This window comes from Mustelus asterias, unplaced genomic scaffold (assembly GCF_964213995.1).
Source record: "Mustelus asterias unplaced genomic scaffold, sMusAst1.hap1.1 HAP1_SCAFFOLD_92, whole genome shotgun sequence".
In the NCBI taxonomy this organism is placed as follows: Eukaryota; Metazoa; Chordata; class Chondrichthyes; order Carcharhiniformes; family Triakidae; genus Mustelus; species Mustelus asterias.
Window position 1 is genome coordinate 750,987 of NW_027590141.1, and position 18,932 is coordinate 769,918.

Below are 18,932 nucleotides of genomic sequence, written 5' to 3' on the forward strand. Positions count from 1 at the left end.
AAAAAGTCAGAGAGAACATGATTCAGACCTGGATATGATTAACAGCATCGATAAGTGGAGAATCCAAACCTTGCAGTCGTTTGTGAACTCGCCGGTGTGTTGGCAGGTGGGAGGACTGAACAAATCCCTTTCCACAGACATTACAGGTGAACGGCCTCTCCCCAGTGTGAACTCTCTGGTGGTTCAGAAGATAAGATAAATGAGAAAATCCCTTCCCACAGACAGAGCAGGTAAATGGCCTCTCCCCACTGTGAATTCTCTGATGTGTCAGCAGGTTGGATGACTGACTGAATCCCTTCCCACACATGGAGCAGGTGAACGGCCTCTCCCCAGTGTGAACTCGCTGGTGATTCAATAGGTTGGATGAACGAGTGAATCCCTTCCCACACACGGAGCAAGTGAATGGCCTCTCCTCACTGTGAACCTGCTGGTGTGTCAGAAGGTTGTATGAACGGGTGAATCCCTTCCCACATTCAGAGCAGGTGAACGGTCGATCCCCTGTGTGGAGTTGCTGGTGTATCAGAAGGTTAGATGAATTAATGAATCCCTTCCCACAGTCTGAGCAGGTGAAGGGCCTCTCCCCAGTGTGAATTCTCTGGTGGTTCAATAGGGCAGATGGGCGGCTGAATGCCTTCCCACACACACAGCAGGTGAATGGCCTCTCCCCAGTGTGAGCATATTGGTGCGTCAGCAGATCTTTTTTATTTTTAAAGCTCTTCTCACAGTGGGAACAATTAAAAAGTTTGTTATCAGAGTGAACAGGTTGATGTGTCTGCAAGTGAGATGACTGAATGAATCCTTTCCCACACACAGAGCAGGTGAACGGTCTCTCCCCAGTGTGAATACGTTGGTGCATCAGCAGATCCTTTTTGCATTTAAAACTCTTCTCACAGTCAGAACATGTAAACATTCTCTCATCAGTGTGAACAAGTTGGTGTGTCACAATGTGGGATGAGCGAGTGAATCCCTTCCCACACACAGGGCAGGTGAACGGCCTCTCCCCAGTGTGAACCCGTCGGTGAGTCAGAAGGTTGTATGAATGGGTGAATCCCTTCCCACAAACAGAGCAGGTGAACGGTCTCTCCCCAGTGTGACTGCGCCGATGAACTTCCAGTTGTGATGGGAAACCGAATCCCTTCCCGCACTCCACACATTTCCACGGTTTCTCCATGGTGCTGGTGTCCTTGTGTTTCTCCAGGTTGGATGATCAGTTCAAGCCTCATCCACACACACAACATACACGTAGTTTCACCCTGCTGTGAACTGTGATGTTTTTTCAGGCTGTGTAACTGGTTAAAGCTCTTTCCACATTCAGTTCACTGGAACACTCTCAATCGGGTGGGTGTTTGTCTCGATGCTTTTCCGGTCATACTGATGTTTAATTTCTTTGACCACAGGCAGAACAGACAAATATTTCTCTTTCTATATTCAAAGACCAATGATATTCAGCTCCAAAGGAACTGAATGACTTTGTCAGATGTGATGTCCGGTTTGAGTTTTCTGTCTGCCAATCTTTCACTTCCAATATCCTGTAAAAACAGTTTAGAAAAGTCATCACTGTCAGAACACGATACAAACTCTGAACAGACAATTCTAGTTTCTCTGGAACATTTTTTCCTTTCTTGTTCCCCCAAATCAGTAAATCCCCATCCCACACACTCTCCCTCCTCCTTGGGCTGAAATCCAAACCCATCTCACCATTTCTTTCCTCCACTCCCAGTTTTCTCCCTCCCTCTCCTCTGTCTGGGTTCAGTTCTCCAGCTCCTGTCTGCAGACTGACAATAAAACCAATGGATCTTATTGGGGGTGTTGGGGCCTCTAGCGGGTGTTTGTGAATCCTCCCCGCCCACCTCCCAGGGTTTCCTTCCTTCCCAGAGATCAGAGTCCTCATTGATTTGAGGCCAAAGTGTAACCTCTTATTTATTGTCCCCCTCCCCCATCCTCTGATGTGAACCATCCTCCAGTGGCTGAGCCAGGATGGGGCCGTTAACCTGGGCCTGTTCCCGGGAGGGAGGGAGGGAGGGAGAAGCCCCGCAGCTGCAAACCAGGGAGCTGACAATGATTCTGAAGGGTTTGCGGATCCACAAATTGTTTCCAAATCCTCCCAGCCACCGCCTAACGCTGACTCCGCTTCTCCGGGACAAACAAGCGCCAAGGACAGCAATGACACTGCGCATGCTCCACATCACAATGCCCGGGGGCTGATTGACGGCAGCTCCGGACCAATAGGAAGAGGGGGCGGGGCTGGAGGACCGAGCGGGAGCGGCTGGTCCTCCAACCAATCGGAGTGAATGAGGGGCGGGACCTGAAGCATGCGCAGTGTGGGTAATGGCGACGGAAGGACGGTTTTGACTCGGAAGCGAGATCAATACGAGGTAGAGGGCGGCGCGCGGGGAATGATAAATGTGGCGGGTGGGTGGAGAGACTTTGTAAACATGTTGTTCAAACCCAAACCCCGGAAATGAACTTCCCGGTCCCTCCCCTTTGTACCAAATGGAGCGGCAGCTTGTAGTGTTCGACCCGGGCTGACTGCCGCCATTGAGGCTGCATGTGGGAGGCCGGCAGGGATTGTGATCGGAGAGTGAAGCCCTGACGTCACAATGGAGTGGGTGAGGGTGTGACGTCACAATGGAATGGGTGAGAGTGTGACATCACAATCGAATGATTGAGAGTGTGACGTCACAATGGAATGGGTGAGGGTGTGACGTCACAATGGAATGGGTGAGAGTGTGACGTCACAATGGAATGGGTGAGGGTGGGACGTCACAATGGAATGGGTGAGGGTGTGACGTCACAATGGAATGGGTGAGAGTGTGACGTCACAATGGAATGCGTGAGGGTTCCAGATGAGCTGAGACTGGGCTGGAGTCGGGCGATGTCACTGACATGTGGCCCGGTGGCACAGTGGTTAGTGCAGCTGCCTAACAGCGCCAGGGACCCGGGTTCAATTCCAGCCTCGGGTCCCTGTCTGTGCAGAGTTTCTACATTCTCCCCGTGTCTGTGTGGGTTTCCTCCGGGTGTTCCGGTTTCCTTCCACAGTCCAAAGGGCCCTGGCAGACATATTTAAAATGTTGGTATCCACGGGTGAGGTGCCGGATGATTGGAGGATAGCTCATGTTGTTCCGTTGTTTAAAAAGGCTCAAAAAGTAATGTGGGAAATTATAGGCCGGTAACTTTGATGTCAGTAGCAGATAAATTATTGGAAGGAGTACGAAGAGATAGGATCTGCAAATAGTTGGATAGACAGGGACTTATTAGGGAGAGTCCAGCTTTGTGCGTGGTCGGTCATGTTTAACCAATCGATTAGAGTTTTTCGAGGAGGTTACCAGGAAAGTGGATGAAGGGAAGGCAGTGGATGTTGTCTACATGGACTTCAGTAACGCCTTTGACAAGGTCCCACATGGGAGGTTAGTTAGGATGGTTCAGTCGCTAGGTATACATGGAGAGGTAGTAAATTGGATTAGACATTGGCTCAATGGACGAAGCCAGAGAGTGGTAGTGGAGGATTGCTTCTCTGATTGGAGGCCTGTGACGAGTGGTGTGCCACATGGATCAGTGCTGGATCCATTGTTGTTTGTCACCGATATCAATGATCTGGATGATAATGTGGTAAATTGGATCAGCAAATTTGTTGTTGATACAAAGATTGGAGGTGTAGTGTTTAGTGAGGAAGGTTTTCAAAGCTTGCAGAGGGATTTGGACCAGCTAGAAAAATGGGCTGAAAAATGGCAGATGGAGTTTAATGCAGACAAGTGTGAGGTATTGCATTTTGGAAGGACAAACCAAGGTAGAACATACAAGGTAAATGGTAGGACACTGAAGAGTGCAGTAGAACAGAGGGATCTGGGAATACAGATACATAATTCCCTAAAAGTGGCGTCACAGGTAGATAGGGTTGTAAAGAATGCTTTTGGTACATTGGCCTTTATAAATTAAAGTATTGAGTAGAAGAGATGGAATGTTATGATGAGGTTGTATAAGACATTGGTGAGGTTGAATTTAGAGTATTGTGTGCAGTTTTGGTCACCTAATTACAGGAAGGATATTAATAAGGTTGAAAGAGTGCAGAGAAGGTTTACAAGGATATTGCCGGGACTTGAGAAACTGAGTTACAGAGAAAGGTTGAATAGGTTAGGACTTTATTCCCTGGAGCGTAGAAGAATGAGGGGAGATTTGATAGAGGTGTATAAAATTATGATGGGTATAGACAGAGTGAATGCAAGCAGGCTTTTTCCACTGAGGCTCGGGGAGAAAAAAACTAGAGGACGTGGGTTAAGGGTGAAGGGGGAAAAGTTTAAAGGGAATATTAGGGGGGACTTCTTCACGCAGAGAGTGATGGGAGTGTGGAATGAGCTGCCAGATGAAGTGGTGAATGCGGGCTCACTTTTAACATTTAAGAAAAACTTGGACAGGTACATGGATGAGAGGGATGTGGAGGGATATGGTCCAGGTGCGGGTCAGTGGGACGAGGCAGAAAAATGGTTTGGCACAGCCAAGAAGGGCCAAAAGGCCTGTTTCTGTGCTGTAATATTCTATGCTTCTATGTGCCGGTTAGAAAGATTGGCCATGATAAATTGCCACTTGCTATCAGGGGGTTAACAGGGAAATATGTGGATAGGGCCTGGATGGGATTGTTGTCGGTGCAGGCTCGATGGGCTGAATGGCCTCCTTCTACACTGTATTTTATGATTCATTATTATTAATTAATTACTATCAATGCTTCTATGAATGAAGGTGGTCTTGATGATGATGTGGACATGTGGCTGGAAGCTCATCTTGGGATGAACTATTTCACCCTGGTTGTGAACAGCCTGGTTCAGCCTCAGACAGTTGCCAGGAGGAGAGATAAAGTTGTTGGCGAGGGAGTGGAGTCTGTAGTGGGGACTGAACACAATGGGTTCAGTCTTCCCAGTATTTATATGAAATAAATTTCTGTTCTTTCAGTACTGGATGTCAGACAAGTCAGGGTGGTGTGTGAGTTGGAGAGGAACTTGGAGCTGATGGTGTTCACAGGGTTTGGAAATTCTGTCAGAGTTCCTGTTGAGTTGTAGATGTATAAAATATCTCTCCTCACCTCCGGCCTCTCCTACTTCTCTCTTTCCACTCAGAGTGTGGAGATGCCGGCGTTGGACTGGGGTAAGCACAGTAAGAAGTCTCACAACACCAGGTTAAAATCCAACAGGTTAATTTGTTAGCATAAGCCACAGGCTTTCGGAGCACTGCCCCTTCATCAGGTGAGTGGGAGTTCTGTTCACAAACAGGGCACAAAGACACAAACTCAATTTACAAGATAATGGTTGGAATGCGAGTCTTTCCAGGTAATCAAGTCTTAAAGGTACAGACAATGTGAGTGGAGAGAGGGTTAAGCACAGGTTAAAGAGATGTGTATTGTCTCCAGTCAGGACAGTTAGTGAGATTTTGCAAGCCCAGGCAAGTGGTGGGGGTTACAGATAGTGTGTCATGTACTCAAGATCCCGGTTGAGGCCGTCCTCATGTGTGATTGACAGATCCATGCTCACTGCTTCTTGCCCTGGATGCAGAGAGCTGAAAATTTCCATGCAGGCTGCCAGACAGATAAATGTCTACATTACTGGAGGAGAAATGTGTGGAATATACAGACCGAATTCACTTCGTTCCCTTCAGTTGCTGCAAGTCCCCAATTTCCCCCAGAATGAGAAAAGAAATGGAAAGGGGGAAACATTGATTTCCTCCCAGATGTTGCCCAGAGGAGGAAGATTCACTCTGAAGCTCATTGGACAACTTCCACATTGTGATGTAACAATGGAGCCCTGCCTGAATCAGCCAATAGGAATCACTGTGCTCCGCGGTGACGTCTCCGGGTTCCAGTGCGCAGGCCCAGGCGGGTGGACCCTGGAGCCCCGCCCCCACCCATTGTTCCCCTCCCCCTGCACCACATCGAGCCAAGGTTTCCAGGCAACCGGCTGACGGCTCCGGCCAGAGCGAGAAGCCGCTCGGTGAGCTCCCCCTCCGCCCGGCCCGGGACTGCGTATGTCCAAGGGAGGGGGAAGCTGCACATGTGCGGGGGAGAATCCACCCTCTGATCTTCATGCTGAGGTGTTGACCAATGGGAAGAGTTGGAGGACCAGAAGGACTCTGGTTTTCCAGCCAATCAGAGCGCGGGCTTTGTGTGAATGAAGATTGATCTTCAGACAGACTCAAACTTCCTCCTGTCTCCGCATCTGAGGTCCCGGCTGACCTGCGGAGGATGCGAGAATGCCAGGCGGTGTACTCCGCCGCGTCCTCTGCCAGGATCAACTGGGCTAAGTGCTCCGGACTCCTTGTCGGTCCTTGGGAGACGGAGCTCAGGCCTTTCACCTGGAGCAGGACCAACCTCCTCTACTTGGGGGCCCATCTCTGTCCAGCCGAGGAATCCTGGCCGGCGAACTGGTGGGAGCTGGAGGCCAAAGTCTCCGCCCGCCTGAGTCGCTGGACAGGACTGCTCCGAGTGCTGTCCTACGGGGCGCGAGCCCGCGTCATAAACCAGCTGGTCGCCTCCATGCTGTGGTACCGGCTGGTCCCTTTGACCCCTCCCCTGGCTTTGTCACCGATATCCAGAGAACCCTCCTGCGGTTCTTCTGGGACAATCGACTGCACTGGGTCCCTGCTGCGGTTCTGCATCTCCCGCTTAAGGAGGGCGGACAAGGTCTGGTGTGCCTCCGCACTCAGATAGCGACCTTCCGTCTCCAGGCCCTGCAGAGGTACCTTTACGTTGAGCCCCCTCCACAGTGGTGTGCCATGGCGACGTATTTCTTCCGCCAGTGGCACGGCCTCAATTATGACGTGCAGCTCCTGCATATCGAACTGGGGCGTGCTTCGACCACCCTGCAGGAGTTGCCCGTCTTTTACCAGGACCTCCTCACTGTCTGGAACATGGTCGCCTCGCGACGCAGCTCCCCCCCGTCAGGAGTAGCGGCTCTCGTGCGAGAGCCGCTGCTCAGGAATCCGCTCCTCCAGCCGTATAACTTCAGGTGGCTGGCGGAGAGGGGGGCCGTGGACGCCGGGGTGACCAGAATCGGGGAAGTGCTTGATGGCGGAGGGGCGGGCTGGATGAGTCCCCGCGTGCTGGCTGAGCGCGCGGGGACGACCGTCTGGCGCGCGGCCAAAGCCATCCTAGACCTTAGGACGGTCGTGCTCGGCCCCGAAACTGCACGCAAACTTGAGGTGGCGCAGGCGTGCGGTGGGATCCCGCCCGAGCGTTCCCCTGTTCGGGCGGAATTCCACATTGGCCCAAAGCCTCAGCCCCCTCCCCTGGGTGAGGTGCCCCACAGCCTGAGCCGCCTCGCGGAAATGTCCTCCGTGCCTTTTTCTACCGCGCGGAGGCGTTTCCTGTGCGGGCTGCTGCTGCACACCTTCCACTACCGCCTCCTCGCCTGTCGCCCGGATACACCTTGGCGGGCCTTGTTGCCGCCGGGCGGCGGAGGTCCCCGCTGGAGGTCCCTCTACGGAAGGATCTCCCCCAATTACGTCGGGGACCTGGGGTGGAGGGTGATGCATGCAGCAGTGCCGCACAACCGTAGGATTCACTGGTTCATGGGCTCCGAAGACTGCCCTTTCTGCGGCCTTGTGGAGTCCGTGGACCATGTCTATGTTGTGTGTCTTAGGCTGCACTCCCTTTATGTTTTCCTGAAGAACCTTTTATTGATGTTTTGTTTACACTTCAGTCCCACGCTCCTGATCTACGGACACCCGGTGCGGAGAGGGGAGGGTCGGGATGGCGACCTCCTCGTGAACCTGCTCCTGGGCCTGGCGAAACGCGCCATTTACCGGTCCAGGCAGCGGGCGATCGAGGGGGCCGTCCATCCTGACTGTCTTCCCCTCTACCGCGGCTACGTTCGCGGCCAGGTGTCCCTGGCGAGGGAGCATGCGGTGTCCACGGGCGAGGTTGACGCTTTCCACGCCCGCTGGGCACCGCAGGGTTTGGGGTGCGTTATTGACCCTGATAATCACATTTTAATTTGATGTTTTTAAGTTTCCTTTGTACTTTGATTTCTGTTCGGGCTGTTCCCCCTCCTTCTGGGGAGCTGCCCCTTTTACTTTGTCCTGATTTAACCTGAGTTTGTTTATTTGGTCCTCCAGCCAATCAGAGCTCCCCATTGTCTGAATGCGGAAGTTGGTTGGCCAATGAGCTTCAGACCAAACCTCCTCCTCTCGGCAACATCTGTGAGGAAATGCAAAGGTGTTCTGTCAGTATATTAAGAGCAGGAGGTATCGCTTCTCAGCCTTTTGGCGAAGATCCAGTGTAGTATTGACATGCTGTGCTTGGTTGAAGTCATTTGGTTACATTTTAGCTTAATTTGAAGCAATTTTTACAAGCGGCATCTCGGAATGCACAATGAATAGTCAGATCCTCGGAGGTACAGAGGATCAGAGGGACCTTGGTGCGTATGTTCATAGATCTCTGAAGACAGTAGGACAGCTACATAAGGTGGTTCAGAAGGCACGTGGCATACGTGCCTTTATTAACCAAGGCATTGACTATAATGCCGCACACACAAGGACGGCCTCAACCGGGATATTGGGTTTATGTCACACTATTTGTAACTCCCACAGTTGCGTGGACCTGCAGAGTTTCACTGGCTGTCTTGTCTGGAGACAATACACATCTTTTTAGCCTGTCTTGATGCTCTCTCCACTCCCATTGTTTTGTTTCTTAAAGACTGGATTAGTTGTAAGTATTCGCATTCCAACCATTATTCATATAAATTTAGTCTGTGTCTTTATATGCCCTGTTTGTGAACAGAATTCCCACTCACCTGAAGAAGGGGCTCAGAGCCTCGAAAGCTTGTGTGGCTTTTGCTACCAAATAAACCTGTTGGACTTTAACCTGGTGTTGTTAAACTTCTTATTGACTATAAGGGCAGGGAGGTTATGATGGAGCTGTATAAAACACTGGATAGGCCACACCTGGAGTACTGTGTGCAGTTCTGGTTGCCACACTATGGGAAGGATGTAATTGCACTGGAGAAGGTGAAGAGGAAATTCCCCAGGGTGTTGTCTGGGCTGGAGTGTTTCAGCTATCAAGAGAAACTGGATAGGCTGGCGTTGTTTTTCTTGGAGCAGAGAAGGGTGAGGGGGACCTGATTGAGGTGTATAAAATTCTGAGGGGCACAGATGGAGGGGGACAGGAAGGAACTTTTCTCTTTAGTAGAGGGGGCAATAACCAAAGGCATGGATTTAAGTTCAGGGGCAGTAGGTTTATAGAAGATGTGAGGAAAAACCTTTTCACTCAGACGGTGGTGGGAATCTGGAACTCACTGCCTGAAACATTTAAGAAGTATTTAGATGAGCTCTTGAAATGCCATAGCATACAAGGTTACGCACCAAGAGTGGAAAATGGGATTAGAATAGAAAGGTGTTTGATGGTCGGCGCAAACACGATAGGCTGAAGGGCCTCTTTCCGTGCTGTCAAACTCTATGGCCACCCTCACAGGCAGCAAGTTCAAGACTATCATCAATCACAACCCCCTGTATCTTCACTAACTGAAACAATCCATTTAAAACATTCTTAGTCGAGGAAAGTCGCCATATTTCTGTTATTCTCCTGCATGGAGATTTCCAGCTCTCTGTGTCCAGGACAGGAAGCCGTGAGCATGGATCTGTCAATCAGCCTCAATCAGCACCTTCAGGAGAATTGGGAGGGTGAATATTAGATACAGCAGAGTGAGAATGGAGGGAGAGTGTGTGGGATGGAGATTTACAGTTTTGGGGAATGAGAGAGGAAAGAATGTTCTATAGAAACTAGAATTGTCTGTTCTGAATTTCTATGCTGTACTGACAATGGTGAATTTTTCAAACTCGTTTACAGGATATCAGAAGGTGAGGATTTACAGACAAAAACTCAAAACAAACATCACGTCAGCATTCAATTTATCGGGACCTGAATATCACTGACCTTTGATTCTAGAAGGTGAAATGTTTCTCTGTTCTTTCTGCTTCAGAAGATTCTCAACATCAGTGTGACTGGAAAAGCACCAAGACACACACACACCCGAGTGAGAGTGTTCCAGTGCACTGAGTGTGGAAAGAGCTTTAACCAGTTACACAGCCTGAAAATACATCACAGCATTCACAGCGGGGAGAGACTGTACCCTTGTTCTGTGTGAGATTTAACTGATTGTTTAACCTGGAGAGTCACAAGGACACTTGAACCATGGAGAAACCGTGGAAATGTGGGGACTGTGGGAAGGGATACAATGCCCCATCAGAGCTGGAAACTCATCGACGCAGTCACACTGGAGAGAGACCATTCACCTGCTCTCAATGTGGGAAGGGATTCACTCGGTCATCCCACCTGCAGAGACACCAGCGTGTTCACACTGGGGAGAGGCCATTCACCTGCTCTCAGTGTGGGAAGGGATTCACTCGGTCCTCCCACCTGCTGAGTCACAAAGTCACTCACACCAATGAGAGACCCTTTAAATGTACTGACTGTGGGAGTGGATTTAAAAGTTCTCGAGAACTGAAGTCTCACCAGCGCATTCACACTGAGGAGAGACCGTTCAGCTGCTCTCACTGCACAAAGTTGTTTAGAACGACATTCCACCTGCGGAAACACCAGCGAGTTCACACTGGGGAGAGGCCGTTCACCTGCTCTGTGTGTGGGAACGGGTTCACTCAGTTATCCATCCTGCTGAGACACAATCTCATTCACACCAGTGAGAGACCCTTTAAATGTTCTGACTGTGGGAGCGGATTCAAAAGCTCAGTGGATCTGGTGTCCCACCAGCGCATTCACACTGAGGAGCGACCGTTCAGCTGCTCTCACTGCACAATGAGATTTAAATGGTCATCTGCACTACGGATACACCAGCGAGTTCACACTGGGGAGCGGCCGTTCGCCTGCTCTGTGTGTGGGAAGGGATTGACTCGGTTATCCAACCTGCAGAAACACCAACAGATTCACAAATGATTATCGAGTTGGTTTCTGCTGTTAATCACATCCAGCACTGAACCACGTTCATTCTGACAGTTGGTGAAGTGGAAGGTTGAAGGGTTTTCTTTCTGCTGGACTGGCTGGTTTCACCCCTCTGCTTCCAATGAGCTGATGCTCTTTGAGCCTGGGAGAGCACATTTCCAATGAAATAAGAACACAGAAAATTACATCACAAGAACAGGCCCTCCAAGCCTGCACTGATCATGCTGCCTGACTTAACTAAAACCCCCTACCCTTCCAGCGACCATATTCCCCTATTCCCATCCTATTCATGTATTTGTCCAGATGCCCCTTAAAAGTCACTACCGTATCCGCTTCCACTACCACCCCCGGCAGCGAGTTCCAGGCACCCACCACCCTCTGTGTACAAAATCTGCCTTATACATCTCCTTTAAACCTTGCCCCTCGCTCCTTAAAGCTGTGACTCTTCCACCCTGGGAAAAAGCGTTTGACTATCCATTCTGTCCATGCCCCTCATAATATTGGAGACTTCTATCAGGTCGCTCCTCAACCTCTCTTGTTCCAGTGAGAACAAACCAAGTTTCTCCAACCTCTCATCATAGCTAAACAAACAAATAAACAAAATGATCCACAAAATCTGACGAAAGACATTTATTTTATCCTGGATAGTAAATAGTGTTTTTCCTCCACTGCAAGTAGATCTAAAATAAATACAGAAAGAACTGGAAAAACACAGGTCTGGCAGGCATCTGTGGGGAGGGAAACTGAGTTAATGTTTCACGTCCAATGTAACTCTACTTCAGAACTAGAGGGAGAAATGTGATGGGTTTGATACTGATGAGAAAGGGGGAGGGTCAGGTCGAACAAAAGGGAAAGTCGGGGATTGGTTAGAGGGCGACGAGATTAAATGTCAAAAATGTCCTGGAACAAAAGGCAAAGGGAGAGGTAATGGTTGTCGTGAAGAAAGAAAGCAGTTTTGTCACTAGATTAATTGTATCCTCAATTACTTGCCCCATTTTCTGTCATTATCAGGAATACAATAGAATAATTTCACACCATCCCTTTATCTGATTCTATACAATCCCTGTACAAATGTTGAGGCTAATCAGAGCTGGAAGGTCTCTCTCGCCAGTACATTTATCTTCACTGCACATTCTTTACATACACAGCAATTAAGCTTTTACATTTGACTGCAAATAAAACTCAATCTTTCATTATAACTACTGATTCATTATTGATTCATTAACTTTAACTCAATTATGGCTCACTACTTATTCACCCATCTGTTACTGACTGGTAGCTAATTGTTAGAGTAATCTTTAATTAATACATTTGGTTAATACAAGATACAATGGTTCAAAAATATACTTTGTGAAAGACACAAAGCTTTCTTACTAATCTTGATCAGGTTGAACAATCAGCCTCATTATTGAGCCAGACTTTAGCAGAATATAGTGTCCTCTAACTTATCAAAATGATTGAAGAATTCCTTAATTCCTTGCTCAGCAGTGTCTGGAGGCTTTTAGCTTTATGATATAAAGATCTCATCACATGTTAGAGTTTAACATGGCTTCCTTGACCTAGTTATATTTAACTGTTAATACAGATGAAAGTGATCATTTTCATTTCTGAGGCACCCCGACAGTTTCCCACATCACAACAGTGACTACACTTCAAAATAACTTGACCGTAAAACACTTTCCAAGATCTTGTGGTCATGCAAGAAGCGGCAGAAATGTAATTTCCTTTTTAGAAATAGTCCCCAACTTGGATACATCACACTCAGTCCGCTCATGGAGATCATTAATAAAGACTGAGTCTCAATTTTGAGTGACAACTGTCACTCCATTTCCAAATCCTCTGTGAAAATCCAAACACAATATGTTGTGAAATTATTTGTTTCAAAACAGAATGAGTTGTTGTGATTTGGAATTCACTGCCTGAAAATTGTGCAGGAAGCAAATTAAACTGGATCTTTCAAAAGGGAATTGGACAGATTCGAAATGAAATATGGGATTCATGGAAGAGCTTGTTCAAAGGGATATCATGGGTACAATGGCTGGAATGGCCTCCTTCTCTGCTCTCAGATTCATTTTCATTTGATGAAAGTGGTAAATATCTGGAACCCACTTCCGGCAAGGGGGAGAAGCAGAGATGATGGAATCTTTCCAAAAGGAAATTATATGGGCAATTGAGGGAAATAAACCTACAGGGGTACGGGGATAGAACGGGGCAATGGTTTGATTCACAGGGAACCAGCATGGACTTAATGAGCCAGATGGCCGCATTCGCGACCCTAATTCTTGACTGATCTAAAGAGAGTATAACCTGATGCAAAACCATAAAGCAAATGAAGACAACAGCAAAGGCTGATGGTTAGAAGAGCTAACTCTGTATCAGGCTGAGTACTGTGGGAGGATCAGGCTGAAGGAGTTCTGCACTGAGGAATGGGCACAGGAGCTCATTGATTGGGGGCAGTCGCTCTGCCTCGAACTGACATTGAGTGAACATAGACCCCTGTGTGTTGTGCTCCTGAGAGAAATGCCACCCCCTGAGAGAGGCATGACTCCCTCAGCCTTTGTGACTAAAAGACAGTGATCCATATGACCATAAGATATCAGAGCAGAATTAGGCCATTTGGCCCATCGAGTCTGCTTTGCCATTCAATCATGGCTGATATGATTCTCATCCCCATTCTCCTGCCTTCTCCCCGTAACCTTTGATCCCCTTATTGATCAAGAACCTATCCATCTCTGTCTTAAAGACACTTAATGACCTGGCCTCCACAGCCCTCTGTGCAATGAGTTTCACTTTCGCCACCCTCCTCTCAAGAAATTCCACCTCATCTCAGTTTTAAAGGAGCGTCCCTTCACTCTGAGGTTGTGACCTCGAGTTCTAGTCTGTCCCACTAGTGGAAACATCCTCTCCACGTCCATTCTATCTCGGTCTCTCAGTATTCTGTAAGTTTCAATTAGATCCCCTCTCATCCTTCTGAACTCCATTGACTATAGACCCAGACTCCTCAACTGCTCCTCATATGACAAACCCTTCATTCCTGGGATCATTCCTGTGAACCTCCTTGGACCCCCTCCAAGGCCAGCACACCCTTCCTTAGGTATGGGGCCCAAAACTGCTCACAATATTCCAAATGGGGTCTGACCAGAGCCTGATACCGCCTCAGCAGTACATCACTGCTCTTGTATTCTAGCCCTCTAGAAGTGAATGCTAGCATTGAATTTGCCTTCGTAACTGCCAACTGAACCTGCATGTTAACCTTAAGAGAGTCCAGAACCAGGGCTCCCAAGTCCCTTTGTGCTTGAGATTTCCGAAGCCTTTCACCATTTGGAAAATAGTCTACGTCTTTATTCTTCCGACCAAAGTGCATAACCTCACACTTCCCCACGTTATATTCCATCTGGCACTTCTTTGCCCATTTGCCCAGCCTGTCCAAGTCATTCTGCAGCCTCCCGACTTCCTCAACACTACCCGTCCCTCTACATATCTTTGTATCATCCGCAAATTTAGAAAGGGTCAAGACCTTCAAGTTTTTAGGTGTCCAGATCACCAACAATCTGTCCTGGTCCCCCCATGCTGACACTATAGTTAAGAAAGCCCACAAATGCCTCTACTTTCTCAGAAGATTGAGGAAATTTGGCACGTCAGCTATGACTCTCACCAATTTTTACAGATGCACCACAGAAAGCATTCTTTCTGGTTGTATCACTTCTTGATATGGCTCCTGCTCTGCCCAAGGTCACAAGGAACTACAAAAGGTCGTAGTGTAGCCCAATCCATCATGCAAACTAAGCTGCCATCCATTGACTGTCTACATTTCCCGCTGCCTCGGCAAAGCAGCCAGCATAATTCAGGACCCCACGCACCCCGGATATTCTCTCTTCCACCTTCTTCCATTGGGAAAATGATGCAAAAGCCTGAGGTCACGTACCAACTGACTCAAGAACAGCTTCTTCCCTGCTGCCATCAGACTTTTGAATGGACTTATCTTGCATTAAGTTGCTCTTTCTCTATACCCTAGCTATGACTGTAACACTACATTCTGCACTCTCTCATTTCTTTCTCTATGTACGGTATGCTTTGTGTGTATAGCGCGCAAGAAACAGTACTTTTCACTGTATGCTAATACATGTGACAATAATAAATCAAATCAAAACAAAATCAAATCAAATTAAATTTAGCAATTATGCCCTCATTCCATCTTCCAGATCATTAATCTGTAACAGCGCATGTTCTGTGAATATGTGACTGAAAGCACATCTCAGCCAGTGAGACCCCGAGCAGAAGAAGATAAAGGAGATTTGCAAGTGTTGACCTGCAGGAACAACCAAAGCACAAAGAAAGGTCCCCAAGTCAGGAACTCAGAAATATTGGAACAAAAGCCTATCGGCAGGGAGCCTGATCAATTTGCCTTTTTGGTTTGATTTGATTTACTATTGTCACATGTATTAACATACAGTGAAAAGTTTTGTTTCTTGTGCGCTAAACAGACAAAACATACCATTCATAGAGAAGGAAATGAGAGAGTGCAGAATGTAGTGTTACAGTCACAGCTTGGGTGCAGAGAAAGATCAACTTAATGCAAGGGAAGTCCATTCAAAAGTCTGACAGCAGCAGGGAAAACTCTGTTCTGTTGGTACGTGACCTCAGACTTTTGTATCTTTTTCCCAACGGAAGAAAGGGGAAGAGAGAATGTCCAGGGTGCGTGGGGTGCTTAATTATGCTGGCTGCTTTGCCGAGGCAGCGGGAAGTGTAGACAGAGTCAATGGATGGGAGGCTGGTTTGCGTGATGTATTGGGCTACATTCACTACCTTTGGTAGTTCCTTGCGGTCTTGGGCAGAGCAGGAGCCGTACCAAGCTGTGATATGGTGCATCTGTAAAAGTTGGTGAGAGTCGTAGCTGACATGCCAAATTTCCTTAGTCTTCTGACAAAGTAGACGAGTTCCTTGCACTGGGTAGTATTTGAGTCCAAGCTGTGAGTTTTGTGTTTTTTAATCAGTATTTTAGCAAGTGCTGAGTAAAAAGGCAGTTTCAATGGTTTTTGAATGTTCGAAGACAATCGGCTTCCAGAAAGTTAAGAAAGGAATAGTTCATTGGTGAACCCGTCAGCATGCAGGTCAGCGGGAGCACCCCCGCACATGCGCAGCTTCCCCTCTCCCTTGGACGTGCGCAGTCCCGGGCCGGGGGGAGGGGGCGATCACCGAGCGGCTTCTCGCTCTGTCCGGAGCCGCCAGCCGGTTGCTTGGAAACCTTGGCTCGAGGAGGTGCAGGGGGAGGGGAACAATGGGTGGGGGCGGGGCTCCCGGGTCCGCCCGGCGGAGATCCCACCCCCTGACCTTGATGCTGAGGGGCTGACCAATGGGAAGAGTTGGAGGACCGGAAGGACACTGGTCCTCCAGCTGATCAGAGCGCTGGCTTTGTGTGAATGAAGATTGATCTTCAGACAGACTGAAACTTCCTCCTGTCGCTAATATCTGTGAGTAAAACACTTTCTTTTCTCCCCCTTTCCATTTCTTTTCTCATTCTGGGGGAAATTGGGGACTTGCAGCAACTGAAGGGAAAGGAAGTGAATCCAGGGAGGCTGCAGACTCTGGAAAGGTTACAGATGAAGACCGGATTCAGGAACAGGACTAGGCCCAGGTATATTTTTGTTTCTCTCTCAAAGACATTGACATCTTTTAGTTCCCTCAGTTTATCTGGCTAATAGGGTAACCTCTTACCCAATGTTCACAATTCAGTTTTCCCAGAAAAGGGCTAACATTTAAATGAACTGTAAATTTGTATGGGAGAGAGATATGTTATTTATGATCCCATATTTTTTGTCTTGAAATATACAGCAGTGTGGCTGCTTTATCAATTTCCAGTGATGCAGAGATTACAACATAGAAGGAAATGCATTTGGCAACTTAAATCCATGCTGACTCTCCGTGGTAGCCATGATGTGGAGATGCCGGCATTGGACTGGGTTGGGCATAGTAAGGAGTCTCACAACACCAGGTTAAAGTCCATCAGGTGAGTGACCTGAGGAAGGATTGCCGTGGTTCCCCGTGGACGGCAAGAAGAGTTCATCAATCAGAATAGAGTCTGAGTCTTGATCTTCCAGGCAGCAAGGCTTTATTAGCTAATACATTTCAATAAAGCCGGGATTTCCAGATGAATCCAAAAAACCAGTGTTCTCACAGTCTTTTTTATCCACATTTAGCTTCATATTTCATCATTCTTATCTTACAGTCAAGGTTTTTTTGTTGCAGACCCCAAGGCCACTTTTCGTTAGCCACCATGGTTTACTCGACCTACGTTATCTGCCTTCTTTCTGATTGGTCACTAATGAATGTGCTATGATATCACTGTGGTTACATCCTGCCTTCTTATCTGAAGTTTATTGTCTAATCAGCCAAGGTTGTTGTTTGTTCAACCATTGTAGGGCATCCTGCTATGCCAAGTCTTTTTTCCCGTTGTCTGACTTTCTCACGTTTATTTAAGAAATTACTTTCAGCTTCTGTGTGTTTGCTTGACTTCTTTCAGCCTTTATGTTCATTTATGTGAGTATCCATGTGTACTGACCTGGTAAGGTATTGTGCACTTAAAAGGGTACAGGTGTATGCTTAATAAGATATGTGATATATGAGAGCTTCTCAAGTAGTGATTATCTCTTCTATGTTAATTATTATCTCCTACTTGTCCTAATAATTATTCCTTCCAATATATGTTGTCTTAATGATTATTCCTTACATATCCCCTCTTTGAGACATCATTGTCTCACTAAACTATTTCTTGATATATTTTCCCAATATATGTCATAGTTATGTTTGGTTTCACGAAATGTGGAGGAGCTTAAGTGTAGGATCAATATCCCTTTTTGTTTATTAATAGCCTAATTGCGAACTGCTCCTCCAGATTTCCTTTACCTGATAGTTCATTAAAATACATTTTTGCATTAATACATTTCATACACTTTGGACAAACACATCTCTCCCTCCTTGATTTTGCTTGATCATTTAAGTATTTCCCTCTATGCGTATGGTATCTAGGGTCATATTATCTCCTCTTATTTTCAAACTATTGATAATGGTACATGCTGTCCATTGCCCTGTTAATTACACATCGACATAAGCATCCTGCGAATGCTATCCCTACTATTATAAGCAACAGTAACATAAATGATTTAAAAATCCAATCAAACATCCCATTTCCCACCCATCCTAACCATCCAGGTGGGTTATAATCATGGAATTCGTGACCTATCTTTTGGAGTTGGTCAGCTTGTGCCTTGATATGCTTTGCAAGGTTAGTTATATTCTCAGATTTATCTGGTATGTAAATACAGCATTCTTGTTAAAGTATGGCACATGTTCCTCCCTGCGAGGCCAATAGATAGTCCAAAGCCAGTCTATTTTGCAGGGCTACTGTGCGGACTGCCATCAGTTCTGCTGATACTTCTGTCAAGGCTTGCCCTGTTTATCGAGCTTCAGCTGCAGTGATATTAGCCAGTTGTTCCAGGGCTGTGGCCATCAGAATTAACTCGTTTGCCGTTCTTCCTGTCCCATGTAATGGAAAGGCCATCATAAAGAACCAGTCAGTCTTACTGATTGTTCGTTTTGCTCGCGAAGGGTAGCTTCGTAGGGAAGGCATGTGGTGCATATAGGGCACTACATATCCCAGATAACAGGAGCCTGTCCAGTTCACAGGAAGCCAGGGATATGCCTTTGTACCGCATATAAAGTAAGTTCCATTGTAGGCCGTAAAGTTATCAGCCAATGTCACCCAAGGTTGTACAGCTTTTCCTTCCCACATGTTGCTTGATGTGATGTTGCATATTTCAGTCCAGTCTATTTTGAACATACCAGCTGTACTTAAATCTTTCACAGGTGGTTGCCATTCTACAGTTTGCTGACATTTACTTTCTCCAACTCTTGCTCCATCCACATTTTTCTTTAAACAGAAGGATCCTGGTCCATTTGATTTTAGGACCGTCGGTACAGGTGGGAACTGGGAATGGTC

General features: G+C 47.3%; 2 protein-coding genes and 1 pseudogene across 7 annotated transcripts in view; 2 read left to right on the forward strand and 1 right to left on the reverse strand.

Annotated features, from left to right (window-relative positions):
* LOC144484092 (uncharacterized) overlaps positions 1 to 18,932 on the forward strand; it is a 407,989-nt gene that overhangs the window by 375,631 nt on the left and 13,426 nt on the right. For 2 of the 6 annotated variants that reach the window (XR_013496059.1, XM_078202629.1), the window contains exon 1: positions 16,413 to 16,571. The exons of 3 other annotated variants lie outside the window; for them this stretch is intronic. The gene's annotated coding sequence lies outside the window, so the exon portion shown is untranslated. Of the gene's footprint in view, positions 1 to 6,163; positions 6,206 to 16,412; positions 16,572 to 18,932 lie in introns of those variants that run through there. One more of the 6 variants, XM_078202632.1, reaches the window with a different exon arrangement.
* The window catches only part of LOC144484122 (uncharacterized), a 64,913-nt gene that overhangs the window by 20,376 nt on the left and 25,605 nt on the right, over positions 1 to 18,932 (reverse strand). The window contains exon 4 of the mRNA XM_078202672.1: positions 29 to 659. Coding sequence (XP_078058798.1) covers positions 29 to 659 — 631 coding nt within the window. The remainder of the gene's footprint in view (positions 1 to 28; positions 660 to 18,932) is intronic.
* The window catches only part of LOC144484110 (uncharacterized), a 162,904-nt pseudogene continuing 146,457 nt past the window's right edge, over positions 2,486 to 18,932 (forward strand).